At 50.2% G+C, this 21,443-nt stretch overlaps 1 protein-coding gene across 2 annotated transcripts in view; it reads right to left on the bottom strand.

Moving 5' to 3' along the window:
- Positions 1–2,532: 2,532 nt before the first annotated feature.
- EFNB1 (ephrin B1) overlaps positions 2,533–21,443 on the bottom strand; it is a 59,223-nt gene continuing 40,312 nt past the window's right edge. Inside the window, exons 3-5 of one of the 2 annotated variants that reach the window (XM_060755986.2) lie at positions 12,751–12,843; positions 9,035–9,166; positions 2,533–7,303 (exon numbers count right to left, since the gene is read on the bottom strand). In XM_060755986.2, coding sequence (XP_060611969.2) covers positions 6,894–7,303; positions 9,035–9,166; positions 12,751–12,843 — 635 coding nt within the window. In that variant the 3' untranslated portion in view covers positions 2,533–6,893. The remainder of the gene's footprint in view (positions 7,304–9,034; positions 9,167–12,750; positions 12,844–21,443) is intronic. The other variant, XM_060755987.2, reaches the window with a different exon arrangement.

Here is a 21,443-nt window from a genome sequence, read left to right as displayed (position 1 = left end):
TCTGGTTTTGGAAACAGTCACTCAGAACTTTGAATGTCAGAGTCTTCAAAAGCTCTGCCATTTTAGCACTTGTTTGCGTTGACATCAGGAACGGCAAGCTGTGCACAACCGTGTGTTCAGGGAGTTTTTCCAAGAGTGGGGGTGCCATTTCGTACTGGGTTTGGGGGCCCTTGATGGGAGGGTGGGAGGGGGCCCAGGTGAGCCTAGCTCCTTGTCCCACCCTGGTCATTCCACAGATATATAAACCCATTGTCCTATTTCCAACAGACCTCACTACCTCTAAGGATGCTTGCCATAGATGCAGGAGAAACGTCAGGAGAAATGCCTCTAGAACATGGCCCCATAGCCCAAAAAACCCCACAAGAATCTACATAGATAATATTGTATATTGGAGAGATGCAAACCCTGTCCCGGCATAGGCTGAGCAAGAGCTTGGATTCTATATTGAACCCTAATCTTTGATTCTACATTGAACTCTTAAGGTTTCACACTGCTGTGGCATTACGGGGTTGTGCAACAGCAATTAGAACGCGGAAGGGTGGGTGTTTTAGTAATTCGACGTGTATATAATGTGTATTGGGGATGCCATGTAATTTCGTTGTACGAAGCAGAATGGCGATCCAGTGGTTCCCTCCTATTCTCTGCCCGCCAGCCGCTCTCCCCTCCTTTCCTCCCTTGCTCCACATTCGCTCTCGGCTCCTTCCGTGTCTCCCGCTCCGTCTCCTCAAGTGACCCACAAAGGACGGAAGGAAGGAGGGAAGGAGGGAAGGAAGGAAGGAAGGAAGGAAGGCACGGCAATCTGCTCCGTTCTGCACTCACGCATCCGTCTCTCTGCAGAAAGGCAAAGCTGAGCCCATGATGGCCAAGCCCTTTGCGGGCAGCAGATTGCAGGCATGCGGACAACACAGATATGCGATGCGGCCTTGCATTGTTTGCATTCGCACCTCCTCTCCCTTGACGGTTTGCCTTTCACCTCTAGGTTTTCAACGAGTCTCAAGCACTTCAACCTCGTTTGTGGCAGCCACAAAAACAACAAAGTCTCTGGAGAAGAACAACTCCTTTCACAGAAAGGACCGCACAACTAAACAGGAATAATAGCACGTTCAAACCAGGGACAGCAATTACTTCAGATTTTGTGACATGGCGTCATTATCAAGCCCGTTAGTGAGGTGACCCTTCCGTCCGTCCGTCCGTCTAGGAATGAGACCCACTTGAATGTTCTGTATTTGGTTTCTATCCGCCAATAAACGTTCAGGATTCAGGCTTTATTTACAAACCCCTCACGAAATGCCAGCGAGGCTTTCTTTGAAATGTCACATTCGGCATTGGAGATTGCAAGCCTGGTTTCACATTCAGAATCTGAATGTCAACATCAAATGGTGTTTCTGTGCTTTTCCTTCTGGGGTGGGCATGGGCCAACTTTGGCCTTTCCAGATGTTTTGGACTCCAACTCCCACCATTCCTGACAGCCCCGGGCCCCTTCCTTTTCCCCCCCACCCACTTAAACCAAGTGCTGGGCCCATAACCAACGTCAGGCTTTGTTGCCTGTGCGGAGTGCAAGGAAGCTTCCTCTACAGCAGGCATGGGCCAACTATGGCCTTCCCAGGTGTTTTGGACTCCAACTCCCACCATTCCTGACAGCCCCAGGCCCCTTCCTTTTTCCCCCCACCCACTTAAACCGAGTGCTGGGCCCATAACCAACGTCAGGCTTTGTTGCCTGTGCGGAGTGCAAGGAAGCTTCCTCTACAGCAGGCATGGGCCAATTTTGGCCTTCCAGGTGTTTTGGACTCCAACTCCCACCATTCCTAACAGCCTTTCGTTTCTCCCTCAGCCACTTAAGCAAATAATGGGGCCTCATCCGGGATCATAGAATCATAGATAGAATCCTAGAATCAAAGAGTTGGAGGAGACCTCCTGGGCAATCATCCAGTCCAATCCCATTCTGCCAAGAAGCAGGAATATTGCATTCAAAGCACCCCTGACAGATGGCCATCCAGCCTCTGTTTAAAAGCTTCCAAAGAAGGAGCTTCCACCACACTCCTGGGCAGAGAGTTCCACTGCTGAACGGCTCTCACAGTCAGGAAGTTATAGAATCCTAGAATCCTAGAGTGGGAAGAGACCTCCTGGGCCATCATCCAGTCCAACCCCATTCTGCCAAGAAGCAGGAATATTGCATTCAAATCACCCCTGACAGATGGCCATCCAGCCTCTGTTTAAAAGAAGGAGCCTCCACCATGCTCCCTCTGGGGCAGAGAGTTCCACTGCTGAACGGCTCTCAGTCAGGAAGTTCTTCCTCATGAAAGGAAGTCCCTTGTTTTGTCCTTCTGAATGTAAACAAAAGCTTAAGCGGCTGAGGGGGGAAAGGAAGGGGCCTGAGGCTGTTAGGAATTGTGGGAGTTAAAGTCCAAGACACCTGGGAGGGCCAAAGTTGGCCCATGCCCATCCTAGAATGACCCACTTTGCACCCATTTTGGGCCCAGTTTCCCCAATGGGTCCAAAAATAATAATAAAGCAAGAGGCGAGTCAGTGAACTCCATAGGAAAAAAATATTTTTATTTAACAATATATCAGGTTCCATCATGGCTCCGGGGGAAACTCCGACCCCGTCTTGATTCGGCGACCGATGGCAACGACTGACGGCGTGGGAACGGGGACAAAAGGAAGTGTACAAAAAAAAGGTGGAAAGTGACCGAATAATGGCCCCCAAAATGGAAATGAATGGAAAGGAGGCTATGACGACACCGTGGCGGTCCTGGCCAAACCCGGAAAGAAGGAAGGAAGGAAGGACACCCTGAGCCCTTGGCAGCAAAATCCAGCGAGGATGGAGCGCGAGACTGGGAGCGATGGGATGGGCGAAGGAGGCCCCGGGGGTCTCGGGTGTGGCCCCGCAATAAGCCAAGCCCCCTAAGAAAGAGGAAGTGGGCATAAAGGGGGCCCACGACCAAAGCCCCCCCTTCCCTTGATGCCTTTGGAGGCGACCCAGTTCCATTGATTGTCTCAGTCACCAAAAAGGCAGCAGGGAGGGGAAGCCACTGGTCAGCATGGAAAGGCAATGGTGGGGGTGGGGTGAAGTGGCCCGAGAGAGGCAATGGAGAGGCGATGGGGAGGGGGGGGTGTCCTCTTGCAGTGCGGAAAGGGTGGCACAAAGGGAGAGTCTCTGGAGGAGGGTGAACCAAGGAAGGATGGCGGCCGGAGACATTTTGACCTTCCGCCCCGACCTTTGACCCCCATTGATCCCCCTTTCCAACCTGGGTCTGTGCACAGACACGCAATGGACCCAAATGCAAGAAGAAGCAGCCCCCTCCCCGCTTTGCCAACCAAATCTGCAAAACGCGATGTGCAGGAGGGGCTTCCCTTTTCCATGTGTTTGTTTTTGTTGTTGTTGTTGTTTCTCTTAAGGGGAAAAAAAAGCAACCGGGGGGAAAGAAACAATCCAGAGTTTATACAAAACCGTCTTTACATGGAATCTTTCCCAAAGAAAAAAAAAAAGACTAGTTATTTACACAAAATAAAAAGTCCAAAGTAAAAAAGAGTCTTTCTTCGGGATGGAACGGAAGGGTTGGAGGAGGAGGAGGAGGAGGAGGAGGAGGAGACGCTGTGATCCAAACAAGGCGGTCAAGGGAAGCCCCCTGCCCCTCGCCCGCTCTCCGTTTGCCTGCCTTAGCTTAAATTATGCCGCAATTGGGGACTGTCTCATATATAGGCAATGCTTTGGTGGCGGCCATACTGAAATGGGAGTACGCCTTACAAGCCAAAGCACCTTAAGGTCAATGGAAAGGTTTCCCCTTGACGTTAAGTCCAGTCCCGTCCGACTCTGGGGGGGTGGTGCTCATCTCCATTTCTTAGCCGAAGAGCCATCATTGTCCACAGACACCTCCAAGGTCATGTGGCCACGGGCATGACTGCATGGAGCGCCGCTACCTTCCCGCAGAAGTGGTTCCCATTGATCTACTCACATTTGCATTTTTTCAAACATCTAGGTTGGCAGAAGCTGGGGCTACCAACAGAAGCTCACCCTGCTCCCTGGATTCGAACCGCCAACCTTTCAGTCTGCAAGTTCAGCAGCTCAGCGGTCTAACCCACTGCACCACGTTAGGGGGCTCCTTAGTGGCGCCTCAGAATGGAAGGATACGAGTATACGCCACTGCCGTTTGGGCCACGCAAGGCACCCCATTAGCACACTTGCCTTGGCCCCTTCGTGCCTTTTGCAGGAGCGGATTATGACAGAAAAGGGGGTGAGCCTGGAGCCCTTTCGGCCTGAAGGGGCGGAGCTAAGGCTCTGGGGGTGCGGCAAGGGGTTTGGGGGTGCTCTCCTCCTCCTCCTCCTCCTCCTCCTCCTCCTCCTTCTGGTAAGGCTTCGGGTGTGACGCACGCAAACTTTGGGAGTTTGGGGTGAGAGAATGGGAGGAAAGGGGCTCACGATGCAGAAGGTCGTTGATTGTCACTCAATTAGCCTCGGGGTCTACCTTGGGGGGGGGGCACAAAGGGAAGAATAACAACAACAACAGTTGTTGTCGTAGTTTCAAAGGCTTTCAAAGCCGGAATCACTGGGGTGTTGTTCCATAGTTTTCTGGGCTGCATGGCCGATGGGTTCTAGCAGCTTTTTCTCCTTTTTCTGTTTCTCCGATGGCCATGGGCACCTCCAGAGGATCGGGTAGCAGTAAATCAAGTGGAATATATAGTTTACATGTGGAATGATGTCTAGGGTGAGATGAAGGAGACATGGTCTGTTATAATGAACAAAATTTGGCTGCCAATGTTGAAAAACACTAGAATCAATACAGTAACTAATGAACGCCACCCGGACACTGGAGATCTCCAGGCTGGAACCGATCAAGGACCAATGGGCACCACCCAGGCTAAGGACATCTCCAAGGCAGCAAACAATTCAAAGGGAAGAAATACCTGGCTGCTTCTATAATAATAATAATAACAATTATTATTATTATTATTATTATTATTATTATTATTATTCTCCAGTCAGCAAGCAAGCAAGGGCTAGTGAGCACCACCCAGGCTAAGGATGTCTCCAAGGCAGCCAACAATTCAAAGGGAAGAAATACCTGGCTACTTCTATAATAATAATAATAATAATAATAATAATAATAATAATAATAATAATAACAATTATTATTATTATTATTATTATTATTATTATTATTATTATTCTCCAGTCAGCAAGCAACCAAGGGCTAGTGAGTACCACCTAGGATAAGGATGTCTCCAAGGCAGCAAACAATTCAAAGGGAAGAAATACCTGGCTACTTCTAAAATAATAATAATAATTATTATTATTATAGCAACCAAGGGCTAGTGAGCACCACCTAGGCCAATGATGGGCAACCTTTTGAGCTTAGTGTGTCAATACTCGCCAAAAAACCGAGCATAACTCAAGTGGGGTGTCACTTCGAGGGAAAAAAACCCATAATTTCATGATGTTTATAGTTTAATAACAAAAATGTATTATTGTAATATATAACTGTATTTAATAAACCAAAAACTAATTATTTAGCTTCCCTGCTTTTTCTATAATGCCATATATCTCGGCATTACAGAAAAATGCTGTTGGAGGAGCCGAGGATGAAATGTCCTTCTTGGGATGCGGACCCATCTTCTCTGTATGCGACTGTGCGTCATCGAAAATGGCTACGCGTGTCAGTGCTGACACACGTGTCATAGGTTCGCCATCATGGAGTCCTAGGCTAAGGATGTCTCCAAGGCAGCAAGCAATTCAAAGGGAACAAAGGCCAGGCTACTTCTATGCAGATGCCCAACTCGCACGCGAATGGGTGGATCCCACGCTAGCTTGCCAATTGCACCGTTCACACTAGTTTAACCGACAATAGTTCTTTCCTCCCATCCTGGACATTATTCCACAGGTGTGTATGTATATATATATATATTTGCTTGACCTCCTTCAGATCCTCTGAAGATGCCAGTGGCCACAGATGGAGCAAGATGCAAAAAGGAGAAATACTGCCTGAACACACTGGTCATTCAGCCCGGGAACCGCACGACCCCCCAGTGATTCTGACCCCGAGAGCCTTCAACAATCCAGTGGCAGAGGGAGAAGCCCACCTGAGGGGTATCCGGGACTCAGAGCTTTCCAATGTTCCTCGGCTGGAGAAAAACAAATACAAAACAAGAAATATTGCAAAATAACAAACGAGGAAGGTGGGCTGGACTGACCGCTTCCTTGTCTTCATGAGCGCCCTTCCTCCTCCTCCTCCTCCTCCTCCTCGGGGCTCCATGCCTCCCTGTGCTCCTTGGGCCACTGGCCAGCTCCGTCCCCTTGACCAACACAACATGGCACAGCCCCCCTCCCCCCGCAATGCCCCCTCCCCACAAATACTAGAAAACATAACAATGGGCGCAGGTGGGGCGGTCCCAGGAAAGCCGGCCGAAACGGTGGAGGTGGCGATGGTGATGGATGACTATGGTGGCGGCGGATCGCCCCCCGGGCAGAGGAGGGCACCGCCGGACGTGTCCGAGTTGAGTGAGGAAAGGCACCAAGCCCAAGCAAAGGGGCCGCGGAACGTGCTGGGGGTCGGGGAGGGGCCGGGAGTCAGAGGAGGGGGAACGAGGGGGCAACCTCGGGCGTCGACTCCATCTTGGCCTCCTCCTCCTCCTCTTCCTCCCTCCACAAGTCTTAGGATTAAAAAAGCTCCAGACTACAAAACTAAATACTAGGAGTCGGGGGGGCCCTGCCGTGCCTTTGGGGCCTCCTTTGCCGCTGGCGGGGGCCGGGCGCTCTCTCTCTCTGTGCGGGGCAAGCTCGCTCCCAAGGAGGAGGAAAGCCGCCGGGTCCCCTTCCGTGAGCGCCTTCCCCTCTTCCTCCGTCCATCCTGCCTCCGTTGCTCTTCCTCTTACGGGTGGGGAGGGGGCCACCCCGGTCAGACCTTGTAGTAAATGTTTGCGGGACTCTGCGGGGGCATCTCCTGCACAATGTAGACCGGGTGCCCGTAGTCCCCGCTGACCTTTTCGTAGTGCGGGCAGTAGTTGTTCTCTGTAGTCCGCAAAGGGATGATTATGTCACTGGGCTCGGAGCCCGCGTTGCCCCCGGGGCCGCCCCCGCCCCCGCACTTGGGGCTGGCCAGCGTGCTGAGCGAGAGGGCCGCGGCCCGCTGCTGCGTGTGCTTGCGGTGCCGCTTGCGGATCTTGATCAGGAGCACCACCAGGAAGATGATGATGAGGATGAAGATGACGCACCCGGCCCCGATGGCCGCAAAGACCGCCACCTTCGAGCTGAAGAAGCCGTCCGTGGGGCTCTGCGCGTCCCCCGCCCCGTCCTGGTTCACGGGATCTGCAGGACAAGGAGAGAAGGACCGGTCAGCGCTGGCGGGCAATCCCACAAAGCCGGACAGCGAGCGAGCGAGTGGCGCAAACACCGCGTGGCACCTCTGCACACGCAGCTCACGCACCAAGGAAACACAGAGCTTCCTTGTAAGCGGCCGCCATCTTTCAACCCAACCTTAGCGAACATCAAGCAAAAAGTGGGTGCTAGAAACAATATCATACGAAAGCTGACTGGCACAACCTGGGGATCACAACCAGATACAGTGAAGACATCTGCCCTTGCGCTGTGCTACTCTGCTGCTGAGTATGCGTGCCCAGTGTGGAACACATCTCACCACGCTAAAACAGTGGATGTGGCTTTGAATGAGACATGATGCATTATCACGGGGTGTCTGCGCCCTACACCACTGGAGAAACTACACTGCTTAGCCGGTATCGCACCACCTGACATCCGCCGGGAAGTAGCAGCCAATAGTGAAAGGATCAAGGCAGAGACATCTCCAGCTCATCCCTTGTTTGGGTATCAGCCAGCACGTCAACGACTTAAATCTAGACATAGTTTTCTAAGATCTACAGAGACACTCGCTGGAACACCCCAGCAAGCGAGAGTCCAAAAGTGGCAGGCTCAAACCCAGAACCTCAACCAATGGCTGATACCAAATGAGAGACTCCCTCCTGGGCACACAGAAGACTGGGCAACTTGGAAGGCATTGAACAGACTGCGCTCTGGCACCACGAGATGCAGAGCCAACCTCCAGAAATGGGGCCACAAAGTGGAATCCTCGACATGCGAGTGCGGAGAAGAGCAACCCACTGACCACCTGCTGCAATGCAACCTGAGCCCTGCCACATGCACAATGGAGGACCTTCTTGCAGCAACACCAGAAGCACTCCAAGGGGCCAGAGACTGGTCAAAGGACATTTAACCAGCTACCAAACTCACAAGTTGTGTATTTTTCTGTTTGTTTGGTTGTTCTGACACGACAAATAAATAGCAACTCATGGGTACCAATCCTGCAGATACCGGGCTCAGGAGACTCCTCTCTTGGCTGAGGAAACCCACTGGGTCAACCTGGACAAGGGCCACATTCTCTCAGCCTCAGAGGAAGGCAGAGGCCAACTCGCTAGGAGCAAATGCTCTCGAAGAAACCGAGCCACACGCTCCTTCTGCTCAGAAACGCCTCAAAGGCACACAACAACATAAACCACGACCAAGAAGAGCAGGGAACTGCGGCACAGGAAGGCCCCCTCGAAAGCTTTTGCCAGCTGCCGGTCCGGTCTCCAGGGGTCTGCTTTTGGGGCCATGCCACAATCTCCTCATGCGCTCCGAGGGTATTCTCACCAGGCCGCATTCTCCCCAGGATCTCTGCTTTCTCTTTTGTATAAAGCACAACTCTTTTCCTTGGAAGGGTCCAGGTGGGTCTGGGAGCATGCAAGGAACGCGTTGCTGGACGGTGGGCCGGGCAGCGGAGGCTTAAGGGCCACCCGTCAGGTTGCAAGGACCAGCAACGGCCCCAGCCTCTCCGGGAGCCAGATTACGACTTCCACGGCCGTCCAGAGGATCGGGACCTCCTTTCCCTTCGTGGCTGCCGTTATCATGGACGGAAGGAGAGAACAGGACACGTGGGGTGCATGCAGGGCCGGAGACATGGATTGGAGGAGAGTGCGGGGCGGGCGGGGCGCATGCAGAAGTCCGCTTCCTTTCATGTGCTGCCCGGATCCGGGCGCAAGACTCTACCTGGCTTCCCGGGGTCCTCCCCCACGGAGGGGGGCCTGTGCCGGGGGCTCTGGGTGGCGATCTTCACGGTGTTGTCCGCCTCCTTGCTGGGCCGGCTGGTGGTCAGCTGCTCAGGCATCACCGCGTTGGGATCTGGGAAGGACACAAAAGAGAGAAGGGGCTCGGGATGAGAGGCGGCAACGGCGGCAACGGCAACGGCGGCAGCAGTGGAGGGGTCTTCCCGGGCAGGCACACAAAGCCATCCGCACGGAGACGCTCATGCAAGCATTTACGGAGGAGACACGCGATCGCGCTGCCTTTGCTCCACAGCCACTTAAAAGCTTCGCTGGGCAGGCATGACCCTGAACACTTCGACTGAAGAGAAGGCTGAGAGAAGGGGACATGGCAGTGGGAGTGTATGTGAAAGGATGTCCTAAGGAAGGGGGAGGGGCTCCCTTTCTGCTGCCCCGGAAAGCAGGACTCAAGGGAGGCGTGGGCTCAGGGGACCGGAAAGGAAGGAGATTCCCCCCAACGTCCTTAGAAAGAACTTCCTGGTGGTAAGAAGAGATGTTCATCAGGGGAACTCTCTGAAGATCCTTCTTTGGGGGCTTTTAGAACAGAAGCTGGATGGCCATCTGCCCGGGGTGCTTTTATTGTAAATCCATTAAATAAATAAATAAATAAATAAGTAAATATTGTGCTTTTCCTGCATGAAGGCAGGAGGGGGTTGGACTAGATGCCCCCTGAGGGTCTCTTCCAACTATACCATTGTTGTTGCTGTTGTTGTTGCTATTATTATTATTATTGTGGCTAGATGGCCATCTGCCAGGGGTGCTTTGATTGTGTGCTTTCTGTCTGAATGCAGGAGGGGGTTGGACTAGATGCCCCCTGAGGGTCTCTTCCAACTATACTATTATTATTATTGTTGTTGTTGCTATTATTATTATTGTGGCTAGATGGCCATCTGCCAGGGGTGCTTTGATTGTGCGCTTTCTGTCTGAAGGCAGGAGGGGGTTGGACTAGATGGCCCCTGAAGGTCTCTTCCAACTATACTATTATTGTTGTTGTTATTATTATTATTATTATTATTATTATTATTATTATTATTATTATTATTATTGTGACGAGGTGGCCATCTGCCAGGATTGTGTGCTTTCTGTCTGAAGGCAGGAGGGGGTTGGACTAGATGCCCCCTGAGGGTCTCTTCCAACTATACCATTGTTGTTGCTGTTGTCGTTGCTATTCTTATTATTATTGTGGCGAGATGGCCATCTGCCAGGGGTGCCTTGATTGTGCGCTTTCTGTCTGAAGGCAGGAGGGGGTTGGACTAGATGGCCCCTGAGGGTCTCTTCCAACTCTATGAGTGCCTGGCCCGGTGGTATGGTCGTTTATTAGAGGTCAGAGTATTTGAGTCAAATATGCTTCTCTTCCCACAAACAAATACATCTCTGAAGGCCGCCCATCCTGGTAGCCAGCCCAAAAACCCATTCTCCAGGAAGCACCTCCTTTTTGGGACGCAGCATCATGTGTATGCTGATGATACCCATCTCTATCTCTCCTACGCAACGGATGCCAGGAAAACTATGGCATCAACCTACATGAAATGACATTTCTGACCAAGCCGCAAACAGGGGACTACGGCCTCTCCGGAGCTCCTTGCTCCTGCTTCCACAAACACAGACGTCACTGGCAAACAGGGCCTCCTTATTGTTGGCTTCTTTAAAAAAAACCTGTGTCCAGACAGCAATAAAACTCCAAGCCTCCCCTCTTGGCACTTCAGGCTGGGAGGGTCCGACACAACAACCCTCTCTGGGGCTCACTCGGCCCCACTAATGATGGTGAAGCAAGGGACCGTGGCTTGCAGTTTTGCTCCCCGCAGACATCAAAACACACTGCCGCCAAACGCAGAGGCTTTGCCGGGCTTCCCATTGGAGTGGGTGCACGCGCTCCTTCCCTCCGGCTGAGGTTCGTTCAGCCTTCCTCTCCTTCTTGTGCCGTCGCAGAATCCAGAGGAAATCCCTCACGGCCGGGACAAGAAGAGCGGCCGAGGAGAGGAAGTCACCCCTTAAGGAAGAGGTCCACCACCGTACACCCCTCCTCTGCGCATGGAGGTCGTGGGAGGCTGAGAAAGAGCCCAGGGCGCAGCCATTGCCTTGCAAAGGCATTCAAGTCAGGTGGAAACCACTCAGAGCGAGGATTCCAGGATGTTTCCCAGTAACACGGGAAGAACGGGAGGCTTCTTTAAGGGAACAAGGAAGATGGAAGAAGAAGAAGAAGAAGAGGGTATCTCTAGGAAGGTTCTAGGTCCTCCAACGCAACTCTGGCAGAATTGTATTGGAGACTGTGTTGTATTGGGAGGCTCTTCAACAGAACTTCAACAGAAGCCATCCCTTTCAATATTATCCACAGTTTCCGTTTCCACTGTAAAATCAGGATTGTAACCCCTTGGGAGGGACAGAGGTTGTACATGACATCTACCAGTTATTGGAATTTTGGGACACGGTGTCATTGGTATGTTGATGACACTCATCTCTTACACAACTGATGCCAGGAAAGCTATGCCATCAACCCAGAAGGCAACCCACATGAGGCGGCATTCAGTAACATTGCAAGAATGGGAGGCTTCTGTAAGGAGGAAGGGAAGATGGAAGAAGAAGAGGATATCTCTAGGAAGGTTCTAGGTTCTCCAACACAATTGTATTGGTGGACCGAGTTGTATTGGGAGGCCTTCTGATGGAGCTTTGATAGAAGTTGTCCATTTCTATATTATCCATAGTTTCAGGCAGGTAACCCCTTGGTAGATACAAAGGTTGTGCTCAACAGAGTTTTGGGACACAGTGTCAGGCGTATGCTGGTGATACCCATCTCCATCTCTCCTACACAACAGATGCCATCAACCCAGAAGGCAACCCACATGAGACGGCATTCAGTAACATTGCAAGAATGGGAGGCTTCTGTATGGAGGAAGGGAAGATGGAAGAAGAAGAAGAGGAGGGTATCTCTAGGAAGGTTCTAGGTCCTCCAACACAGCTCTGGCAGAATTGTATTGGTGGACAGAGTTGTATTGGGAGGCCTTCTGATGGAGCTTTGACAGAAGCTGTCCATTTCTATATTATCCATAGTTTCAGGAAGGTAACCCCTTGGTAGTTACAAAGGTTGTGCTCAACAGAGTTTTGGGGCGCAGTGTCAGGCGTATGCTGATGATACCCATCTCCATCTCTCCTACACAACAGATGCCATCAACCCAGAAGGCAATCCACATGAGAGGACATTCAGTAACATTGCAAGAATGGGAGGCTTTTTTAAGGAGGAAGGGAAGATGGAAGAAGAAGAGGAGGATATCTCTAGGAAGGTTCTAGGTCCTCCAACGCAATTGTATTGGTGGACCGAGTTGTATTGGGAGGCCTTCTGATGGAGCTTTGGCAGAAGCTGTCCATTTCTATATTATCCATAGTTTCAGGCAGGTAACCCCTTGGCAGATACAAAGGTTGTGCTCGACAGGGTTTTGGGATGCGGCGCCATGCGTATGCTGATGATACCCATCTCCGTCTCTCCTAGGCAACGGATGCCATCAACCCAGAAGGCAACCCACATAAGATGGCATCTTGTAACGTTGGAAGAATAGGAGGGGCGATGGAAGGAGCAGAAGAAGAGGCCAAGAGCCCTGCGTGGCTGCCCTCCTGCTTTGCCCACCACTCGGCGAAGGGAGCCCCTCCCCTCGCGCAACGCAGACTCACCCTGCCCCACTTTCATGACGATCTTCATGGAGCGCGTCTGGCAGACCCCTCCTTCCCGGTTCTCCAGTCCCTCCAAGGAGCCGTTGGACGTGGCTGAAAGAGAAGCAGGAGAAGTGTCACCAAGGGACCACGAGGGAGGGAGGGAGGCGGACAAAGAGTGGCCAAGGGCAGTAAACCCAGGCGGGGGGGCCAAGGCCATTCTCAGGCCCCAAGCGGCGCGTCAGAGGGCAGCGTGGGGCAGGCACAGAAGGATGGGGACTCCCACCTCTGATCCTACTATTTATTAGCATTACACTCGGTAGGAAAACATGGGGAAAGTTCTGTTCCTGGTTTGGGAGGGTTCTTTCCTGCCTCATTGTGTGGTCCTTACTTTGGAAGAAATTGTTCTACTCCAGAAACAGCCAATAGTGAAAAGACCAAGGCAGAGACATCTCCAGCCCATCCCCTGTTTGGGTATCAGCCAGCACGCCAAAGACTTAAATCTAGAAATGGTTTTCTAAGATCTACAGAGACACTCGCTGGAACACCTCAGCAAGCGAGAGTCCAAAAGTGGCAGGCTCAAACCCAGAACCTCAATCCATGGCTGATACCAAATGAGAGACTCCCCCCTGGGCATACAGAGGACTGGGAAGGCGCTGAACAGACTGCGCTCTGGCACCACGAGATGCAGAGCCAACCTTCAGAAATGGGGCCACAAAGTGGAATCCACGACATGTGAGTGCGGAGAAGAGCAAATCACTGACCACCTGCTGCAATGCAACCTGAGCCCTGCCACATGATGCACCATGGAGGACCTTCTTGCAGCAACACCAGAAGCACTCCAAGGGGCCAGAGACTGGTCAAAGGACATTTAATCAACTACCAAACCCACACATTTTGTATTTATTTATTATTTATTTATTTATTTATTTGGTACACTTGTATACCGCTAATATCTCAGCCTGTACGGCGACTCATTGCGGCTTACAACATATTTAAAAATACAATATTCACTTTAAAAATAAAGAATAAAATATAAAATACATACATATACATACATAGTATTGGGCCACCAATATTCTGTATTTTGTATTTTGTCTGTTTGTTTGTTTTGTTCTGTTGGAAATGTAATATAATTGACTGGTTGCTGATGACTCGATAAATAAATAAATACTCCAGAAACTTCGTTTTTGTGTCACAAACTTTGCTGAATGGGTGGAGACCCGATGACGAAAAAAGATGCATTGAAAAGCTATGGCAAAATGTGCGACAGCGGGATGTCTCTCCAACAAAGACAAAGATAATAAACTTTCCCCATGGTTTTATGATAGATCCAATTAGGAAATGACACGTATACCCCACGAACAAAATTGTGTTACATAGTGTTGGTATTGTTTGATTCCTAACGAGTCCACATCAAACAAGGTCACCCTGCTGGCTGTTGTATTGGATCACATGGGGGACCTTTCCCAAGTGTCTAGGACTGTGTGATGTATCGGCAAATAATGCGTGCAGATCTGAGTTGGGTGGCCTTTTGCAGCTGACAGGGTAATTTTGTCAGCGCCGATTGTGTTTAAGTGCAGGCCAAGGTGTTGAGGCACTGCACCCAGTGTGCTCATCACCACTGGGACCACCTTGACTGGCTTGTGCCAGAGTCTTTGCACAAATTGTCGTCGTCGTTGTTGTTATTTCTAACCTTCTTTCCCGCATCTCCCTTTACGGATGTTATGGTTTCATGTCCTGGCATTGAATGTGTGCCGCACATAGGTTGTGCTCCACCCTGAGTCCCCTGCGGGGTGAGAAGGTGGAATATAAATGTTTTAAATAAATAAAATAAAATATTTATTATTATATTATTGATATTGTTGCTATTACTATTTCTATTCTACTTTATCTGTATTATTACGTTTATTATTATGTTATTGCTGTTGTTGTTGTTGTTGTTATATTAGCAAAAAGTGCTCTAGCAGGGTGTCCGTCCTGCAAAAACAAAGATGTGGCAGTTTAACGAACTTTTCTCACGCTTGTTATGGTAGAACCAATTAGGAAATGGCATGTACAACCCAGGAACACGGTGTCGTTATTGATTATATATTGCTGTTTCTGTAATTTTAAGGTTATTATTGTCATCATAAAAAAACCCAAAGTTTTGGCAGGTTAATGAATCTTTCCCATAGGTTCTTGTGGGTTTTTTCAGGCTATATGGCCATGTTCTAGAGGCATTCTCTCCTGACGTTTCGCCTGCATCTATGGCACGCATCCTCAGAGGTAGTGAGGTCTGTTGGAAGTAGGAAAAAGGGTTTATATATCTGTGGAGTGACCAGGGTGGGACAAAGGACTCTTGTCAGCTGGAGCTAGGGGGGGATGTTTCAACTGACCACCTTGATTAGCATATAATGGCCTGGCAGTGCCTGGAGCAATCTTTTGTTGAGAGGTGATGAGATGTCCTTGTTTGTTTCCTCTCTGTTGTTGTGCTGTTGTAATTCTAGAGGTTTTTTTTTAATACTGGTGGCCAGATTTTGTTCATTTTCAGGGTTTCCTCCTTTCTGTTGAAATTCCCCACCTGCTTCTTGTGGATTTCAATGGCTTCTCTGTGTAGTCTGACATGGCGGTTGTGAGAGTGGTCCAGCATTTCTGTGTTCAGAGAAGCCACTGAAATCCACAAGAAGCATGTGGACAATTTCAGCAGAAAGGAGGAAACCACATACATGAACAAAATCCGGCTACCAGTATTAAAAAAAACCCTCTAAAATTACAACAGCACAACAACAGAGAGGAAACAAACAAGGACATCTAATCACCTCTCAACAAAAGTTTGCTCCAGGCACTGCCAGGCCATTATATGCTAATCAAGGTGGTCATTTGAAACATTCACCCCTAGTTCCAGCAGACAGGAGTCCTTTGTCCCACCCTGGTTATTCCACAGATATATAAACCCAATTTTCCTAGTTCCAAGAGACCTCACTACCTCTGAGGATGCTTGCCATAGATGCAGGCAAAACGTCAGGAGAGAATGCCTCTAGAACATGGCCATGCCAGGCCATCCAATGCTAATCAAGGTGGTCAGTTGAAACATTCCCGCCTAGCTCCAGCAGACAAGAGTCCTTTGTCCCACCCTGGTCATTCCACAGATATATAAACCCATTGTCCTACTTCCAACAGACCTCACTACCTCTGAGGATGCTTGCCATAGATGCAGGCGAAACGTCAGGAGAAAAATTGCCTCCAGAAAATGGCCATATAACCAGAAAAAACCCACAATAACCTATTGATTGCAGCCATGAAAGCCTTCGACAATATAATCTTTCCCATGTTTTTATGCTAGAAGCAATTAGGGGATCACACGGATAACCCAGGGAGACGGGTGGTGTTTGGCCGTGTGGTTGTTGTTCCTGCTCTCCCCGTGGGCACCAGGGCTCCTCTGCCGTGGCACTTGGGCTTGTTGTTCTAACGTAATTTGCTATTTTGACGAGTTGAGTCTTGGCTGTGCACGCAATGCCGCGAACTGTTGATCCACATCCCAAACTGGCAAATGTTTTTTCCCTAAACAGAGAGCACGAAAGGAGTGAGGCTGGGCTTCCTGCCTTTCCCGGCTGAGAGCGAAGGCGACCGAGATCCCGAAAGCAGGAAGCAAGCAAGCCTGGGGCCTTTCTCCTTGAAGGGAGGGAGACCCAACCCCTCTCTGCCTCCCCGCTTCCTTCCTTCCTTCCTTCTTTCCTTCCTCCCCGACTGGCTGCCGAAAGAAGGCAAGGCGGAGCGAGCGAGCAAGCGAATGTGCAATTACCCCCAATCACAGGCCCGGCTTTTGTGCGGCTGATTAATGTAAACCCAGTCTTCTGAAACGGCCGTAATTGCAGGGCAAAGGCTGGCTGAGCTCCCTCTAATTTCAGGTCTCCCCCCCCCCCTTCCCTTTCCCTTGCAACCCAACAGCAGCAGCAGCAGCGATTTATTTTAAGCTCAGACTGGGGGGAGCCACGGCTTCTTGTGGCAGAGCATCCATAGACGGGCAGCAGGGAACAATATCCCTCCATGTGGCAAAAGAGGCGCAAGCGTTGGAATGGAGGAGGTCGTTATCCTCCCCACACATCCTATGGGGATCCTTGTCGCTGTTGTATTGATCCTGTGATCTCAGAGGACAGAAGAGGGGGGGGGGTCTGGGGTGAAGTGTCCCTCAGAGGTGAAGGTCAGTGTCCTCCCCACAGATCCTATGGGGATCCATGTCGCTGTTGTATTGATCCTGTGATTTCAAGGGACAGAGGAGAGAGAGGTCCGGGGTGAAGTGTCCCTCAGAGGAGGAGGGGGTCACTGTCTTCCCCACAGATCCTATGGGGATCCTTGTCGCTCTTCTATTGATCCCACGATCTCAGGAGACAGAGAAGAGGGAGAGAGGTGCAGGGTGAAGTGTCCCTCCAAGGCGGAGGTTGATGTCCTCCCCACAGATCCAATGAGGACCCTGTTTGGATGCAGCCCTTGTCGCTGTTTGACCGATCCCACAAACATGAGCCAAATCCATACAACCATTTTGGCCCCTGAACAGGGACCGGGGAAGCTTAAAAAGGCTGCCGAGGTATTAGGACCCTGCGCATCAACAAACAGGTCAAGGCGGTGCAAACAGTCCCAGCGGATGGATGAAAAATGCATGAAGAGCATTAACAAGTGAGCCAGTTGCAACGGTCAAAGGCTTTGGCAAACGGTCCCTTTTCTCTGGGCCAAAGCAGCGCTGCGCCATGTTGGAACGCGGCCATTGGCCAGTCTTTTGGACCGTGAGGTTGAAGGCGGAGGCAGAATGGCTGGTGTTCCCTTGTCTCTCTCTTTTCACAATGCTGGGCCCTGCCTTGAGCCACAAGGAGAGGCCGGTAATAACATTAGTAGAAGTGTTGTACCAGGAGGACCGTGTATGTATTAATGTCCCCAGAGCAGAGCAACTGGCCAAGGACAGCATGGGGTGGGAGGGGGCTTTTCCCTCCCCGCTCCTGAGATGATGAAGAAGGTTTAGTCGGGGGGGCCAGCAGCCCTGCCTCCACCTGGGCCTCTCTCCCCTAGGTCAGAGGAGGACAAGCTGCCACATTGCGCAGGGGGGGGGGAAAAACCATGAAAGGAAGGAATTGTTATTATTATTATTATTTCTTATATATTTATTATATAATAATACATAAATATTTATGTATTATTGATTATATTTATTATTTAATATATTCATTACATATATATATATATATAATATGCATTAAATATTTTATATATATAGTGTGTGTGTAATGTGTGTGTGTGTGTGTGTGTGTGTATATATATATGGGAGGATTATTATTTCTTATATATTTTGTATATAATAATACCTAAATATTTTTGTATTATTCATTATATTTATTATTCAATATATTCATTACATATTATGCATATATATAATCTCTTATATATATATATATTCTATATTCTATATTCTATATTCTGTAATATAATATATTTATTATTAAATATATGCATTACAGAATCGGACATGACTGGACTTAATGTCAGGGGGAAACCTTTACCTAATACATATACATATATATATATATATATACACACACACACACACACACACACATACATGGGAGGATTATTATTATTTCTTCTATATTTATTATATAATACATTAATATATTATTTAGTGTACTGATTATTTGATATATTCATTCCATATATAATAATATATATTTATTATTTAATTGTGTATATGTATGTATATGTGTATGTATGTGTATGTGTGTGGATATGTATGAGAGAGGAAGGAGAGGACCACCTGCACAGGATGGATATATCTAGAGAGAGAGAGGGAGGGAGGGATACACACTCACTCACTCACTCACTCACTCACTCACTCACGCGCACACTATGGCTTCCCTCCTGAGCAAAGCCTTAACTTCTGTCTTTTTGGCTCCAGGGAAGCGGGCAGCCATCACCCGCGCCTTGCGCCTGAGTGCGCTTCCCCCAAGACGACGACTACGACAACAAGGCTGCCGCCTCCGGCGCTCAAGCGCATCCTTCCTTCCTTCCTTCCTTCCTTCCCGCGAAGAAGGCTCCTTCCATTAGATCAGGGACATTTGTTCACTCGCCTGCTGGAGCGAGCGAGAGAGAGAGCGAGAGAGGCTTCAGGGGGATTGGCCAGGCCGGATTCAGAGCATAAGCCCCCTTGCCAGCCCCACAGAGAGAATAGAGAAGGAGGGAGGGAAAGGAAGGAACGAAGGAAGGAAGGAGCATCCGAGGATAAGGGAAGAAGGGGGCAGCCTAGCCCCAACCTCCCTCCCCCCTTTCATGCCCGTGTTTGTTTACACCCACAAAGCCAAGCGCATTTCCAGCCGAAAGTGGTGCGCAGGGGGCCAGGAGGCGCCTCCTCTCTCCATCCACCCTTGAGAGGCTCAGGAGAAGAAAGGAAGGAAGGAGGGAAGGAGGGAGGGAGGGAAGGAAGGAAGAAGGGTGGGAAGAAGGAAAGAAGAACTGCATCCTGGGAAGGAAGGGAAGAAGGGAGGGAGAAGGAAGGAAGGAAGGGAAGGAGGGGAGAAAAAGGAAGGAAGGAAGGAAGGAAGGAAGGAAGGAAGGAAGGAAGGAAGGAAGGAAGGAAGGAAGAAAGGAAGGAAGGAAGGAAGGAAGGAAGGAAAAAAAGGAGGGAGGGAGGAAAGAACAAAAGAAAGGATGAAGGAAAGAAGAAGGGAGGAAAGGCGGAAAGGAAGGAGGGTGGGAGGAAAGAACGAACAAAAGAAGGGAGGAAGGCAAGAAGGGAGGAACAGAAGGAAGGCAGCCATGTCCTTTCCTTCAGGCCCCTCCTTGAGACTACAAAGCCCCCCAGACGTGGTGGGGCTCCTGCCCTCCTGCCCAGGGCCGGCTTATGCGCCCACCACGAGGACGGAGCCAGTGCGCAGCCACATAATCACAACCAGCCACAACACAACACCAGTCTGCGGGAGGGAGGAACGGCAACGGCAGAAGCAGTGGATCGTCTCACGCCACAGAGACCTCCTCCTCCTCTTTGTGCTCTTTAAAAACTCCATTCTGCTCTTACAAGAAAACCCCATGCATCAAACCAAGCGTACATGTGTGTGTGTGTGTGTGTGTGTGTGTGTGTGTGTGTGTGTGCCTGGGGCCTGTGGTGCCTTCTGCGAGGGAGGGAGGGAAGGAGGGAGGGAGGAGAGGCCTGAAAAGGTTGAGCTACAAAACACAGCTGCCAGGAGCCAGGAAAACCAAGCCGCAGAAGCAGCAGCAACGACAAAGGTCAGGGAGGAGGAGGAGGAGGAGGAGGAGGAGGAGGAATGTCAAAGGCAGGGAGCGAAGGCAGAGGGAGGGAGGGAAGGAGGGAAGGAAGAAAGGAGCGAGAGAGAAGGAGGGAGGGAGGGAGGCTCAGCGAAATCACATTCACTCTGGTCACGGTCTTCAGACAAGCTTCCCAGACAAAGAGCCGTGCGCCACAGCATGGCTCCTTCTGCTGCTGAGGGGCTTGGGGTGGGGGGGGGGGGTTGGAAGCCTTGGGGGGGGGGGACACCCCAGAAACACTTCACGAGGAGAGAAGAAAAAGGGGTCCGCGGGTGGGAGGCGCTTTGCCTGGGACACGGCATCACGGGTATGCAGATGATCCTCACCTTGGACACGGGAACCCAATGCAGAGAAGGTTTAGATCAGTGTTTCTCAACCTGGGGATCGGGACCCCTGGGGGGGTCGCGAAGGTGTGTCAGAGGGGTCGCCAAAGACCATCAGAAAACAGTACTTTCTGTTGGTCATGGGGGTTCTGTGTGGGAACTTTGACCCAATTGTATCATTGGTGGGGTTCAGAATGCTCCTTGATTGTAGGTGAACTATAAATCCCAGCAAGTACAACTCCCAAATGTCAAAGTCTATTTTCCTCAAACCCCAGCAGTGTTCACATTTGGGCATATTGCGTATCCATGCCAAGTTTGGTCCAGATCCATCCTTGTTTGAGCCCACAGTGCTCTCTGGATGTAGGCAAACTTCAACTCCCAAACTCAAGGTCAATGCCCACCAAACCCTTCCAGTATTTTCTGTTGATCATGGGAGTTCTGTGTGCCAAGTTTGGTTCAATTCCATTGTTGGTGGGGTTCAGAAAGCTCTTTGTTTGCAGGCTAACTATAAATCCCAGCAACCACAACTCCCAAATGACAAAATCAATCCTCTCCCAACTCCACCACTATTCAAATTTGGGCATACCGGGTATTTGTGCCAAATTTGCTCCAGTGACTGAAAATACATCCTGCAGATCATTATTTTGTTTACCTGTTTACCTCTCCGAACGTATTCTCCCCTACCAACCATCAAGACCACTAAGATCGTCTGGAGGGGCCCTGCTCTGGGTCCCTCCGCCTGCACAAGCACGGCTGGTGGGGACGAGGGACAGGGCCTTCTCGATGGTGGCCCCTCGACTTTGGAACTCCCTGCCATTAGAGATCAGAACTGCCCCCTCCCTCATGACGTTCAGGAAACTAACAAAGACCGGGTTGTGGAACGCGGCATTTGACAACTGATTTAATTCTTTGCCCACATGAAAGGAGGAGGATGAACGGGATTGCGATGGTGTCGGACGATTTGGCTCTTTTAACTGGGATGATAATGTTTTAATGTGTATGGTGCTGATATTTTAACTGTGTAATGAAGTGGCATTGTGTTGTTATTGTATATTTTTTGTATGTTAACACAAGTTGTGAACCGGTCCGATTCCCTTTGAAGGT

Source organism: Anolis sagrei, chromosome 10 (assembly GCF_037176765.1).
Source record: "Anolis sagrei isolate rAnoSag1 chromosome 10, rAnoSag1.mat, whole genome shotgun sequence".
Classification (NCBI taxonomy): Eukaryota; Metazoa; Chordata; class Lepidosauria; order Squamata; family Dactyloidae; genus Anolis; species Anolis sagrei.
The sequence above is the reverse complement of the archived record's forward strand: the minus strand, read 5'-3'. Positions and strand labels throughout refer to the sequence as shown.